Raw genomic sequence first — 13859 nt, 5'->3', positions numbered from 1 at the left:
TTGATTTTGGATCCCTGCGTAACCGTTCCATATGCACTTGGTAACCTTTCCCTTAAGTTATACCGAGGCTAGGCTGAGGAGATCTTTAGAATTGAGGTGCTCCTCGATCAGTTGGCTAAGAAATTGTCTCTTTTTCAGTCAGAACCAGCTCTATTTCTTTTCAACCAGATTTTTATTCAGTAAAAAGAGAACATTATTATGAAAATCTTTATACATGAAATATTTCTGAAGAAACCAAGCTAACGCCTATCTCAATCAGAGGAGCGTACGAATTTGGGCCTTGAAGGAATTTACTTTTAATGAAGAAATAGTTCGTGGCTCAACCGTTGTTAAAGTGTAAACATGAGTCCGCAGAACTACATTTTACAAATCTAAGATTTAGATTATTTGGATGCGGGATTTAACAGAGCAATATTTCGTTGTTGCATCCTTGTAATCTAAATCTTAGATTTGTGAGATGCAGTCACCCTTCGGACTCACGTTTATGCGTGACTTTACTTAATTAAATGGTCGGATGGCAAAGGATTTTTAACCGCTGTTCATTATGCATCTGCAAGTATTATTGTAGTGTTTTATTCCAACTGATAAATTACGATCTCGAAGTTGAAACTTTCTGAAGCCTTCAGATTCTAACAGCAACTAACAGCCGGCAGCTTCTTGAGTTTTGTAAACTCTAACTAAGATATCATTTATACTTTTTTACCGCATCCGAAATAGAACGTCCCTTGGCATATTATTAATCCTAGACGTCCTTTCAAATGGCTTTTAAAATCTGTTTCACCGTTAATTTAAAAAAATCCTCGCTCGCGGGCGGGAGCTAAACTGTAAACCCGTGCAATCCGTGCCTGTTGTCTGGGCTAGCTCATGCGTAGTAAGACAGCTAGCCGAGTATGGCCACTTTTTATTTAAAGCTTTTTTACGGGGAAAAGTTCTTTCCTTGTAAAATTTATCGTTGCTTTGGTTGAGTCCAAGTTGATTCTGTGGCAACATGTGTTGGAACTGGTGTGGCTGATCCATGCACCCTAAGACACAACCTGTGCAAATCGTCCGCGTTTTGAACCAGTTGCAGACACCTGCAAGCATCCACGAAGTCGTCTTCAGACGTTAGGTTTACAAAAGTGTTTTCATTGTCTTTACTACTTTTCCCTCGAAAAAACTCCCTATAGCCTCTAATATAGGATAATTTTTCAGAGTTAAGATTATCGAAATTGGAATCGTGAAGGCTCTTTTTACACTTAGGATTTTTTGTGTAATTTTTCTCGCACTTTTAGTCAAGGCGATGAAACTTTGGTGCTCTCAATTGAGTTGCAATTTTAAATCGCGTGTGCAAAGCTAGTGATTTTAGAGCGATTCATCGCCGCGATGCCGTAGTTGTTTTCAAAATGTTTGACTTGATTCAAATTTACTGGATTTGTCAGAAAACGTACAGCGAACGTACGAGCTGAGATTGCAGATGGTTTAAACATACAGTTTGGAAAAAAAAAGAACACATTTCGGTTGGTTCTTCAAACTAAGGTTTATTAAAGTCATACACCCCACTTTAACTAAAGTTACCATCTGTTGTTTTGATCATCCAGGCGTAAATTTGTTCACTATAGTTAGAGAAAAGGGGATCGGTCACACTACCAAATTAGCTAACTATAGTTAGCTTTTCCTTGAGCATAACTAATAGCCGTTGTGTGACCCTAGCAACTTTTGTTTTGGATCATGCATCGAAGTGTCAATTTCTAAGACAAACAGAGAGGCGGCCACACAAAACAAGATGCCTCTAATGGCATTTTCGCGGGATGCTTAATGTGGCCTCATTTATTCCCATTGTATGCTTCGCAGATTTTTAAAACTATCCTAGCCCTACCTAATGGAATAGTTTGAGTCACAAAGATAGCGTGATGTTGTTTCCGTATTCCCTTGTGTTACGCTACTTATCGTTATACCGGAAATTGCATTACGATAACTATGACCACACACATGGCCTGACTCACGTTTTCTATTCTGGTTATGTAATTTCAATAAAAGTGTAAGATTACAAAAACAAAAAAAACAAAAAAAAAAAACAGAAAGAAAAACAGGCAAAAAGCTTTCCTAAATGAAAACTTTTAGTAAACTTGACAATCAAACCTTTAATCTTTTTTTAAGTGGATTTCTAGTTGCGTTTAAGCATCAATCAATTCTGCAAAGTGATGTGATGTTTGTTTTAGCTTATCAATGAACTTTCCTTCTCGCATTGTTGTTCTACAACTGACAAACAAAGCATGATTCCTTCGCCAGGAACTCTCCACTTTCCTCGTTTTAACTGTCGAGTGCTTCTTAGAAGTTGTTCTTTCGATTTACCGCTTCAAAAGGGTAAATGTTCTTTTTCAAAACGGCATGGTTAAGTTTGAAACAGTAAACAATATGGCCACCACAATTGTGAACAAAAAAAATCTCTTCTAGGAGAGAGCAGAATTTAATTCAAGTTTAATGAATAAACCAAATGATGATTTGACGTCACACAGGTAAGGGTGAGAGCGTCCCCTCCCTCGTAATATACGCGTCGATAATAGATTTTGATTGGGCTGTTTTTGTTGAAGACAATCAGAACAATGGATCCCTTCTAGGAGAGAGCAGAGTTTAATGAATAAATTAATGTGCAGATTTGAAGCTACCATGAAGAAAAAAGGAAAAGATACCGAACCCAATTTTAGACACGGTCTGCCCTCAGGGCATCCCGCGTAATAACTAACAGGTTACCATTGTCTGAACTGAGGACTAACTTTAATTAAGGTGATACCTGGCAATACCTTTTGTAATCGTTTCGGTTTTTTTTTTTTCAGAAGTAAACAGTTTTTCCGTAAATACACGACTACTTAGTGTCTCAACAAGCCGTTTTACAACAATAGGCCAAAACGTTTTATAGAATTCCGTGGTTACCATGTGATTTCCAGAGAACCGCAGAGAAGCATTCATGAAAGGCCAGTTGACCTTCACTTGGATTACCCAACTCGTCCGAAATTAATAAGGAATAGCTGTACCAGATAACAAATCCTGTGCAACGTTATGTTCAGTTTTCATATTTATTTCAATGATTTATAGTGTCCCCAATTACTGCACAGTGCTAAACACTTCGACATATTTAAATGAGGTCATTTATTTCTTTATTTTATTTAACGTCTTCATCAGTTGTATTGTCACTGATTTCTCTATAATTCAGTGTAAAAGTACTCCAGCTCCCTAAGGATTATTTTAGTATTTGTTAATTCGTTGTCGGAAAATATTACTTGAAGCGAATTGCAAATTATTGGTTGGCGAGAAGGAAGGATTCCGATTCCTACCTATGGTACTCTAGTCACAACAATATAACCTTTGTACGTCTCATTTGAGTTCCTGCTGTTACCAGTCCTTGCTTTAAGGTTTGTTTCTTAAGTATTAACGCTTCAACACTCAACGCAAAAGCCTACTTTTTTAATTCATGGTAAGGTAAGGGTGACTATATGGAGGGTTAAGGTAAGGGTTATTAGGGTCATGTGGGTGACTATATGGTACCTTAACATGAATTATCTGCCCATTTCTAAGTGCCAGTTAAGGGCCTTTCCCCACTGGATTTCTCGCTGACGCGTGCAAATTTCGAGCCTGCTGTCACAATACCTGATCTACCCACTAAAACCCCGTTCCTTTTGTGCACTATGATCCGAGTGATCTTAATCTTGAATAAAAAAATCCTGACTCGGATCACCCCAAAGGAATGCACCTTACATTTTGCTTGCGCCTCGAATAGCTCTTGTAATTTAGCCCAATTTGCGGGTGGCATTATTATGTATTTTACTAAAAACGTTATAAAAGTAATTCCCTTTATGAAGACGAGTTTTGGTTTAGTCATGAAAAGTAAATGCCTTTTATTTGTCGGTTGAGTTAAACCCTGACGCGCAATTATTTTCGCGAACTTGTAAAAAAAATCTTATAAACTGGCGAAGTTTCGCTCCAAAATTTTCTGTAACCGTTTCATATTCACTGTTGTTTCTTATTAATTAGTTTTAACTTGTTTGTATTACTAATTTTTCAGCCAAGCCTCTCTTAACACTCTCCTTCACTTAAGGCGGGGCTCTACCTGAATTTGAGTGAAATTTGATAAGGTTTTAAGAATATTAATGAATAGAAGAAAGAAAATGATTTTTGGAAAACTAACAGACAGTTGATACCCACGCAAGAGCACCTCAGGTTGCCAGTGGACTAACTTGGTGTCCTTCTAATAATTATTAACTACAAATTCAAATTTTAAAACACCCCTAAATCTTCAATATTTCTTATTTCTTTTAATTTTACCAATCCTTCAAGAAAAACTATTTCCTTCCAAATATGCCTAAAAATCACCCAAAAATTTATAAACACCCCAAAACATTGATTTTCTGTAATGAGGGTTTTTGTATTGCTTGAAACGCGAACACGATATTTCCATTAAACCGATTTTAAGCGGTGTGAAAACGGCTTTCAGGTGTACCCCGCCTTAAGCGGTCGTTGGAATTGAATTGCATTCCCCAGATTTTTTTCTCCAGTTTTGAATTCTCGACATTTAAGATCATCATGAAGTAAAGACTACATTTTGCGCTTCATCGAGTATTTGCCCTTGGTAAAGTGCTCTGTAGGGAGCCAGAGCAATGCGGGTCAACGAAACCTTTGATAGCACGTTGCCATCACCCGCAGTCTTTTCGTATGCTTCAACAGTTACAGCTGTTAAAACTTTTATCGCTTTGCAGTTGTCTAACCATTTAATCTCCTGTAAAAAGAAACAGCAAGCTTCCAAAGGATGCGAAACAGCTGAAGGCGGAATTATTGTCTCGCATCTTCAGTTTTGTATTCTTTCATTATTGTAGGTTTTGATTAGTTTGCAAATTGCAAAGAACATCTTTGAAGATATTTAAAAGTAGCCCCAAACAGGTGAGTCTTCCAGGTGAGTTAAAGGAGGCGTTATTTTCAAACTATTGAGCTGACCAACACCTTAGTCTAAAAGTTTCTGTAGCTTCATTCCGGAGATTATGAACATTTCAATTTTTGTTTAAAAGACTGGGTGAGTGGCAATTTCTTTCTCTATAACATTAGAAATACCTCCTGAAAAAAATTACATTTCTAACTCCACCACGACTCTATTATTATGTGGGATTTTCCCCTAGATTTCTGGATCGGCCCCGCGATTAAGGACTGTTGTTAAGCGTTTTATTTCATTTGTTACTATTACAACTTAAGTGTCGGTGATAACGATCGAGGAAATTTGTCAATCATTGTAATTTCGAACCATCTTGTTTCTCTTTATAAGAAATATCGGACATGCTAAAATCAGATTGAATTTCCTTGACAATCGCACAACCATGTTCTCAAGTCTGCCCTCTTAGTTATCGAGTTGACAGGAATGACATTTCTGGAAACATTGAAATACTTGTGGCAAATAAGAACTAAATACAGCGTGTTAACTGCGTTTATTTAATATATGTTTAGTCTTTTGAAAAGTATTTAGATTTTGAAAGGTAACCTGCTACTGATTGGTAAATAGAAAGATATGTTAATTTAATTTTTTAGTGGGAAAAGCCCACTCTATCTGATCAAATAAAAAGCGTCAACTTGAACCCTTAATTTTGGAATATATGTTTATTTTAGTTTTTAGAAATGCAGTTTGATTTGGTAAGTAATTTTAAATATGTCAGATTCACATGTTGATCTCATTTTAAGTCGGAAAATCCCAGTCTATCTGATCAAATAAAACGTGTCAATTTGAATACATAATTTTGAAATAGGAATTTTTTTTTTCACGAGATAACGTTATCTGTTTCTTTTATTTAGACAACCGGGCTAGGAAATGTTTTGTCTTTTTATTTCATAAAGACTTTTAGATTTGGAAGCGAATGGTTCGACATCCCGGGAAAGCGAAATAAAATCTAGGGACATTTAGCGGTACTTTCGTTTTTCAGCAATCCAAAAGACTTGCAGTGCAGGATATCAGTACTCTCAAATCGTCCAAAGACTTTCCAAAGGAGTTACTTTCTAAATCTAAAACGTACCATGAAGCTTGGGGTCATCTAAAAACCAACTTACACGTACCAGTTATCGGCTCGATGAGTCAGTTCAATCGTACAGGCGAAATTTACACGTTAGAAGTTGTCGGACGATTTTTAGTTTTGTTGGTGTAGCACGGGGTCTGTAGAAATTTATAAATCGGGCGGATTTCCTTCCGCTCACTGATTTTCTTTCTCAAATTAGCCAAAATCGACCCACTATTAAACTGTTACGTGTAAATTAGCCTACTGGACGAGACAATATCAGTTATCCGTAGTTACCTTTGCCAGAAGGAGATCGACTCTATAACAAGGAAAAGACTGTGATTAAAGATCCTACTGTTTTAAACAAACCCATGTTAGACTCACGCCTGTCTTAGTATATACAATATACTATATGCGAGGCAAAATCGCCCAAAGACGTGCACGAAGGCCGGAGTGAAAAATTCTTAAGGCATTAAGGCGTAACGGCAACCCGCGCCAAACCACAGTGACGAGCCTCTGTAGGCCTGTCAATTTTTTTTTGACAAGTGCTTTGTTTTCATTTTTCCAACAAATGATTTTGTTTCCACTACAGTTCAAGAAGTGTTCTAATGTACTTTCCTCTTTACAAATCATAACTTAAGGGCCAGCTTTGGTAAGACTTTCCTACCTGTCAATGAGTCTAAACTCATGTGCTTTACACCTGCGTATGCTTGCCGGCATTTGTCACATTTTTTCCCCTTACCCAGGGGCCTCAGAATGCATTACTCCAGTAGCCCTTATTACATGGATCGCTCTTCATTCCACGGTTCGACGGAAATCCGCTTTCGGATGTGCCCAAATCTCTGTCGGGATAATTCCTTATATTGTTTACCCGCTGCTCTTCTATGTTTGGGTTTTGCCAGTTTACCATGCTCAATAAATGGCCGCTCCAGTAACCAAAATTTACCGCATACAGACGATTCTTTGTTTGTGTCCCAGCAAACAGAGCTCACCCATAGCAACACCTTGCCAACAACTATGAGATTTCAGATAAGGAACCTGAAGCATACTGCATAAGCATTGGTATTTTTGCATTTTATTGCAGGCAACAAGTTTAGTCTATGAAAATGAAGATGAAGCCTGCCTGGGTTGTTTGTCTGTTCATCCTCTTTGTTATCGCTGCCTTTGCAAATGGTAAGTATAGAAAGGTTGAACTAATAATTTTATTAACTAATATAAAGAAAATAACACAAATTATGTAAAAAAATTAGATCATTGTATGATACAATTCCAGGGATTTGATTGGCTTAGCGGCCATGGTATATGAGCCATTGTATCATCCATGAGAAAAAGCGACCTTAAAATTGTTTTCTGGTTGTTCTTGCCGGCAAAGCGAAATCAGTAAGATCTAGCAATACGTTTTCATTGTTTTTGATAAAACAACTATTCCACTGTACTCGTACTTGTTGGATATGAGATGATTATCGTCAACTCGACGCGTCTATCTATCATGTTATATCCACAACGCGCTCTTGAAATAATTGTTAAACATAGCTTATTGAGAATAAGGGAACTGTACTTCGCTGATAGGCAAAGGAAAAATGATTTGGTGACAGCCTGAATGCTACTTATTAAGTATGTAGTTTTATTTCTGATTGTAAAAGTTGGTCCAATCATTCTGGACACTAAAATATAGATTTGTCAGGTTGGTATCGATTTTGTTATTCGTGGTAATTTTCTGGGAGTTGCATGTTGTGAGTTGTTACGGATAATTACACTGCACCCAATGATTTCTGTAGTAACGAAATCTGAGTGACAGGTTTTTAGAACACCTTCAATTGTTTGCTTCTACAAGGTACTGAGGAGTTTGCATCCGCTTCCGGTATGGAGACCGGTTCGGCTACCGGAAGTGGGGATTTTCAGCGTGAGAGAGATGAAGAAGTACGAAGAATTCTAGACATGCAGACATCTATACCATACAAAAAACGTAAGAATGGCGACTGTTAATGCAATTGCTTTGACTTTATTCCTATTCCTGGATAACTGTGTCGGCACTGACCTTTGTAATAGTAAAATTGATAACCCCAAACTTTGACTTTTGCTTAAATTTAGTATCCAGAAATCCAAAATGGCGGATTCGAGATGGCGACTGTGAAGTATTAATGACGTAATTTGCACCTCGTATGACGTCATATGTCACATTGCGTCATATGTTACATTGACGTGCTATTTGCCCTCCAGGTTATACTCTTATAGTATATGGGGACATACTAGAACCACTGATCTTGGAACTAAGAACCAACGCCTTCAATACACGTTTACATTTTATTAATGTTTTTTCTAGCCTCTCTGTTTTTGTCTTTGTTAACCTTAACAATATTTGAATGGCCGTTAACAGTTTATAATTTTGGTTTTTCATATTTTTAGTTTACAATGTTGAATGTAAGGATAACCCGGACGCCGATTGCGAAGGAATAACCGAGGAGGAGTGTCTGAAGGATTTTGACAGTATGTGGAAAGACTGCCCCTGGAGTTGCCACTTCTGTGCAAAGGAAGGCGGTAGGAGAGTCTAACTGTTTTAGTGTCGAGAATGCACACATTTATGCCAAACTATATGCTTGGTAAAGAGTAGAGGATGTGTGATAAAAAACTCGGGTCGTGTAAGCTGCGTGTAAGCTGCGTTAAGTATTCATATATTCAAGCTATTGTTTTCTCTTTTGTCGAACAATTTCCGACAATAGAGCATGTTTCCGAAGATCGCAAAGCCTTTGAAGTTGGTGAGATATTTTATCTTTTGTTTTGCTGGCCTGTGGAAGCTCCCTGGGGAGGCTAGAGAAATGAGTCACCATGATCGACTCGCAACGCGCCACTACAGTATGGAGAGTTTTAAAAACAACTTCCCATCCTGCAAACTAACGAATAATCGATAAACAAATTTTGTTCGCTAAACGGATACATGGATTTGCCGATTTGTTTATCTCTCATCTTTAATGACAGCGATATACTGAACAGATTCTCGCTTTTCAGCTAAAAGTTAGAGAATCGCTGAGTATAAAATGTAAATAAGGTCAACTAAAAAGAGCGCGTGTCTACATAGGCCAAAGAGCTGATGTTATTGTTTGTCAATGCGTCATTAAGTACAATCAGAATGCGACTTCCACGCTGAGTTTCCCTTTTTTTCTTCCTTTTTTGGTCTGATATTTTGGAATCTCTTCGCTAGAAGCAAGTATTTTAGAAACATAAACTTAATCACGATCGACCGCGTCTTCACTCGTAACAAACAAAGCGCACAACATAAAATACCAGTTTGCTTACAGTGAATTACAATTGGAACTATTTTGACTCTTTCATAGCTCCCAAAGTGCTTTCTTTAGGGAATACAAATCAATGTTTTAGCTTTTTCGTAAAAAAGTTATCATTAAACGGATGGTATTGATTTTCACGCGTCGGGAAGATGATGATTCCATGCATAAATTTAATTAAGCATAATAACTCCGCCGCTCTAAGCAGTGCTTGGCGAAAAATATCGAAACTCGGCTTACAGTGATCAAAACACAACGTTTAAGATCTCTTTTTAAAGCTCTCAAAAGACTCGTCATTCACTGATATAAAAAACAGCTTAAAGTATTTTGCGAAGAACTTAAAACCATGAAACGTCTGCAGTGATTCCTCGCAGTTCCTATTGATAACAAGAACAAAGGAATACTCTCGCAACTTTGCGGCTCAAGGCTGCTTAATTAGACAATTGTTCCTGTCTTTTGAACTCGCTTCTTGGTCTTCCTGCAAAGTTCTCACCTTTTCTCAGCCGAGTAAAAACGAGCTAATTTGCATCATTCTTCGTGGCTGCCGAAGTGAATGCCCAAAGGAAAAAAGAGAGCCTTCAGGCAACAAAATCCAGCGGAGTCACCCATTTCTCAATGACACACTTAAATCGGCGTGAAGTTGTAATGTTGTGGTTGAAAACTTGTTGTTCTTAACGGAAACTTCCAACAAGTTGATCTTTTTTCGAACCGCATAACAAAGACCAAATGGCCTATGTCAGTTTGGCACAGCAAAGCATCTTTTCATCACATTTAAGGATTCCACACTCAGACACTCTGAATACAATGTAAAATTTCGTCAACTGGAAATCTACATTGAGAAAGAAGAACATTGAATGAAAAGAAACAAAAATGATAGAAGAAAGGAAAAAGGAAAGAAAGAAGCAAGAGAACGGAAAGAGAGATAAAAGAATGACAAACATGAATGGCTGAATTGGATTGACGAACAAATGAATAAACGGTTTGATGAACATCTTCTGTTTAAATGAATATTTCACTCACGTGAAACCATTTTTTTCCTTGTTATTTTTACAGGAGACACTAGCCGTTGTGAAGACCAAAGGGGTTATTGTAGAGAAGACTCTGTAAAAACAGGCGAATGCCAAAGACTTCCAGACTATATGTTACAAAACTGTAAAAAGACTTGCGAGTTTTGTGGGGCAGGTAGGTACTTCTTTAATGGAACACTACACCATAACACCTTGAATTGAAAACGTAGCCTCATGCAGATATAAATACAAAGTTGTGCAGTTTTGGTTGCCTTCAGCTTTTATCCAATAGTAATAGAACGGTTGCTAACACATAGTGTTGAACACCTAGCTAAAGTCGGTGAACGAGGGACGTAGTTCCCGGTGTTGTTTTCTGGTCTTTTGTGCGTATACTCTCATGGTTGGGTGGGTAAATTCTCGGAGATGTTAGCTGCATAACCTACTCTTAACCTACTCCGTGGGTAAATAAAGGTGATGTGTGATGTGATGTGAAGCAGTCCTTCTAGTCTCGAACCCTAAGCTTTTTGTGTGAACAGCGGAAAAGGCATGGGCCCTAACTGCCCTCTGTGGGCGATCCCTGGCTGATGTATGGAATTGCTAATCATTTATTTTAAAACTCCGGAATTTTTTACACTTATTAGGAAAAAGAAACCCCAGATATAAAATCAGATTAAGAGTTTTCAATCCTTAATATATATGTACATTCCTCTCTTTTTAGAAACTAATGAACAGGATAGGCATACTGTTTGTCCTATCTGGGCCTCGAATGGTTACTGTAAGACAGATAGAGATATAGAAAGGAGATGTCCTTACAGCTGTGTCAAGTACAAGAACGTGAATGCAGCTCCAAAACCATATCCATACGCCATCAAAGCTCTGCACCCTTATCAATACCAACCCGGACAGTGGCCAATTCCAAACCCCTACCCCTCTCCTTACCCATCCCCCTATCCTTCCCCCTACCCTTACCCGTATCCATCACCCTACCCCTATCCCTATCCTTCCCCCTACCCCTCCCCCTATCCATCTCCTTACCCCTCACCCTACCCCTCCCCCTATCCATCTCCTTACCCCTCACCCTACCCCTCCCCCTATCCGTCGCCTTACCCCTCACCCTACCCTTCACCGTACCCATCTCCATACCCGTCACCTCAGGTAGGCGTAACTAATTAAAAACTTAAAATACTTACTAATAAATATTTTGATTTTTTTTCGGATGAGGTTTTTCCTAAATTCTTGTTCTATGGAGTCAGATAATCCAGTTCTCCCGTGATATTAAAAAGAAAAATACATTTTACAATGCGGTAAAAGAGACACTATGCTCTGTTATCAAGTTAGCCTTTGGAATTAACTCCTTTTACCGTAGTTGCCTTAAAGGGGAAAAGTTACTGGGATTTTTACCTTTTTTGCTAAAATAGTGCAACAAAACCTTAGCTCTGAGTTGGAAAATAATTCTGGAACACCGAGAGTAAGATGTCAACTGAATTCTTCAAAGGAACAAACTCATGATCTGTTCTAGTGCATTTTGGAGACAGAAATACGAGAACGTGAAAAATGTTAGCTTAACTTCAAGTTGAAATCCATTCCGACCCAGTCCATCTATAACCAGAGACAATCAGTTCGCTACGCTACAAGTGCGGAGCGGAACATACATTTAGTACATTTCTTTACATTGTACAGTCTGGAGTTTGATTACTTTTATTGGCTTAGTCCTTTATCTGAAGGGGTTACTCTTGTTGCTAAGCCTTTAGGACTTCATTAGGAGCGAGTGTCTGTAATACGCCCTGCTCTCTTTAGTCCCGGTCGTTGCATAATATTATTCTGAGAATTATACCTAGCGGGTCAGTTTTCACTGGGTTTGAAACGGGAGTAGCTGCGGAAAGAATAAGGATCACAATCCACAATCGGGGAGCTGGGTAGTAGTTATCTGTTTTGTGTTAACGTTGTATCACGCACCACTTTAATTTACAAACAAATGTTTCTCTTTCTTGCAGCCCAACCCAACACCATCCCCTGTGCCATCACCGGTTCCATCCCCAGGTCCATCTCCGTTCCCTTCTCCTGTTCCATCTCCTGTCCCTTCTCCAGTTCCATCTCCTGTCCCTTCTCCAGTTCCATCTCCGGTCCCTTCTCCGATGCCATCTCCAATGCCTTCTCCGGTTCCATCTCCGGTACCCGCTCCAATGCCGTCACCAGTTCCCGCACCGGCTCCCTTTCCAGCTCCTGCACCGGCTCCCTATCCAGCAGCCCCCGCTCCTGCCCCGGCCCCATATCCAGCGCCGGCACCTACATACGACAAAGGCGAAAAACAGAAGAAGAAACACAACAAGCACCTTAAGGATAAAAAGCAAGGAGCTAAGGAACATGAAAAGAAACATGAAAACTGAAGAAATAATCGTCAACTGAAAATCTGAAACCCTTAAAAATTTGTGCAAGTCATTAAGATTTTAAGAAGCAAATAAAAACATTGACTCCTAACACTTTTGGTATTGTCCTCCTTTTTTCAGAACTTTCCAACACTTTATTCCACTAAAATTTCCTTGCTTAAGACAGCATGATAAGAAAGCATGTATTTTTTTAAGTGTATAATAAATTTATTGTAAAGAACACAGGCCAATGTTACAAAATAGTTACACAAGGACAAAGGAAAAGAAAAGAAGCAGATATACAAATGCAATTATCCCTAACTGAAAACGAATAAATTACATGCAAACAAACAAAGAAGCTGAGAAGATACCTTTATCTTTTCAGCTTCTTTGTTTGTTTGCATGTAATTATTTTTACAATAAAGGTTCTTACAAGACTAGTGGGAGATACAAGACTAGTGTGATCAGTTTACAATAGTATTATGTTTACAGAGATTGCGGCTCTACAACAATCCTTCTAATCTATACTTATAATTAACCTGATTAATAAAGTCGCAAACCAGCAAGAAATCAGTCAAGAGTTTTCTGTTATAAATGTAATATCGCATAAAGAGGAGGGTGTAACTTAGCTTTCTCGCCAAAACGTCAAAATTGTTTACCAAACCAAAAAGCAATTCCAAAACACCGAATGAAAAGGAGGAGGCGTTAACAGCATTAAACCATTGCAGCACAAGAAAGCATGTTATTATGATTCACAATAACACTTGCTACCGAGGATAACTCATCACGGTGGCACTAATCCTGGCCAAATTGCTTCGAACAGAAGCCCAGGACATGATTTCGCCCACTCCCCCCTTCCCTTCCCCCTTACAACATTGATGAACAAGGGCAAATCAAAAAGTATGATTTCTACAAGTGATAATACTCAATACTGAACGGGGGCGAGGGGGGGGGGGGGGGGGGGGAAGATGTCAATCACGACTGTTGAGGCAAAGTAAAGTGGGAACAATTTTCAACTCAACGTGCTAGAAATGTGGCACAATTGTTAAAACAATCACTGAACACTGCCACTCGACTGTTAATATAGTCTTTATTTTTTTCGTATCATTCCCATCAAATGTGGTGTTAACAACCGATTGAGCATTTGGTACGGTCTCTTAGAATTTCCTAACATCTGGACTCCAAAATTATTGAGGGCGT

The 13859-nt window shown here is 38.5% G+C and overlaps 1 protein-coding gene across 2 annotated transcripts; it reads left to right on the top strand.

Moving 5' to 3' along the window:
• Nucleotides 1–4721: 4721 nt before the first annotated feature.
• Nucleotides 4722–12792, top strand: LOC146467161 (uncharacterized). Of its 2 annotated transcripts, none has more exons than XM_085126118.1 (7): nt 4722–4911; nt 7090–7178; nt 7840–7971; nt 8412–8543; nt 10340–10468; nt 11012–11448; nt 12288–12792. In XM_085126118.1, exons 2-7 carry the CDS (start codon nt 7106–7108, stop codon nt 12678–12680), a joined length of 1296 nt encoding a protein of 431 aa, XP_084982244.1. In that variant the 5' UTR covers nt 4722–4911; nt 7090–7105; the 3' UTR covers nt 12681–12792. The 2 variants fall into 2 exon arrangements, with proteins under 2 accessions (XP_084982244.1, XP_084982245.1); XM_085126119.1 differs by having other exon boundaries at nt 4722–4924.
• Nucleotides 12793–13859: the final 1067 nt, after the last annotated feature.

The sequence above is a fragment of the Pavona decussata genome, unplaced genomic scaffold (genome assembly GCF_977016875.1).
Source record: "Pavona decussata unplaced genomic scaffold, jaPavDecu1.1 SCAFFOLD_137, whole genome shotgun sequence".
Lineage (NCBI taxonomy): Eukaryota > Metazoa > Cnidaria > Anthozoa > Scleractinia > Agariciidae > Pavona > Pavona decussata.
The sequence above is the reverse complement of the archived record's forward strand: the minus strand, read 5'-3'. Positions and strand labels throughout refer to the sequence as shown.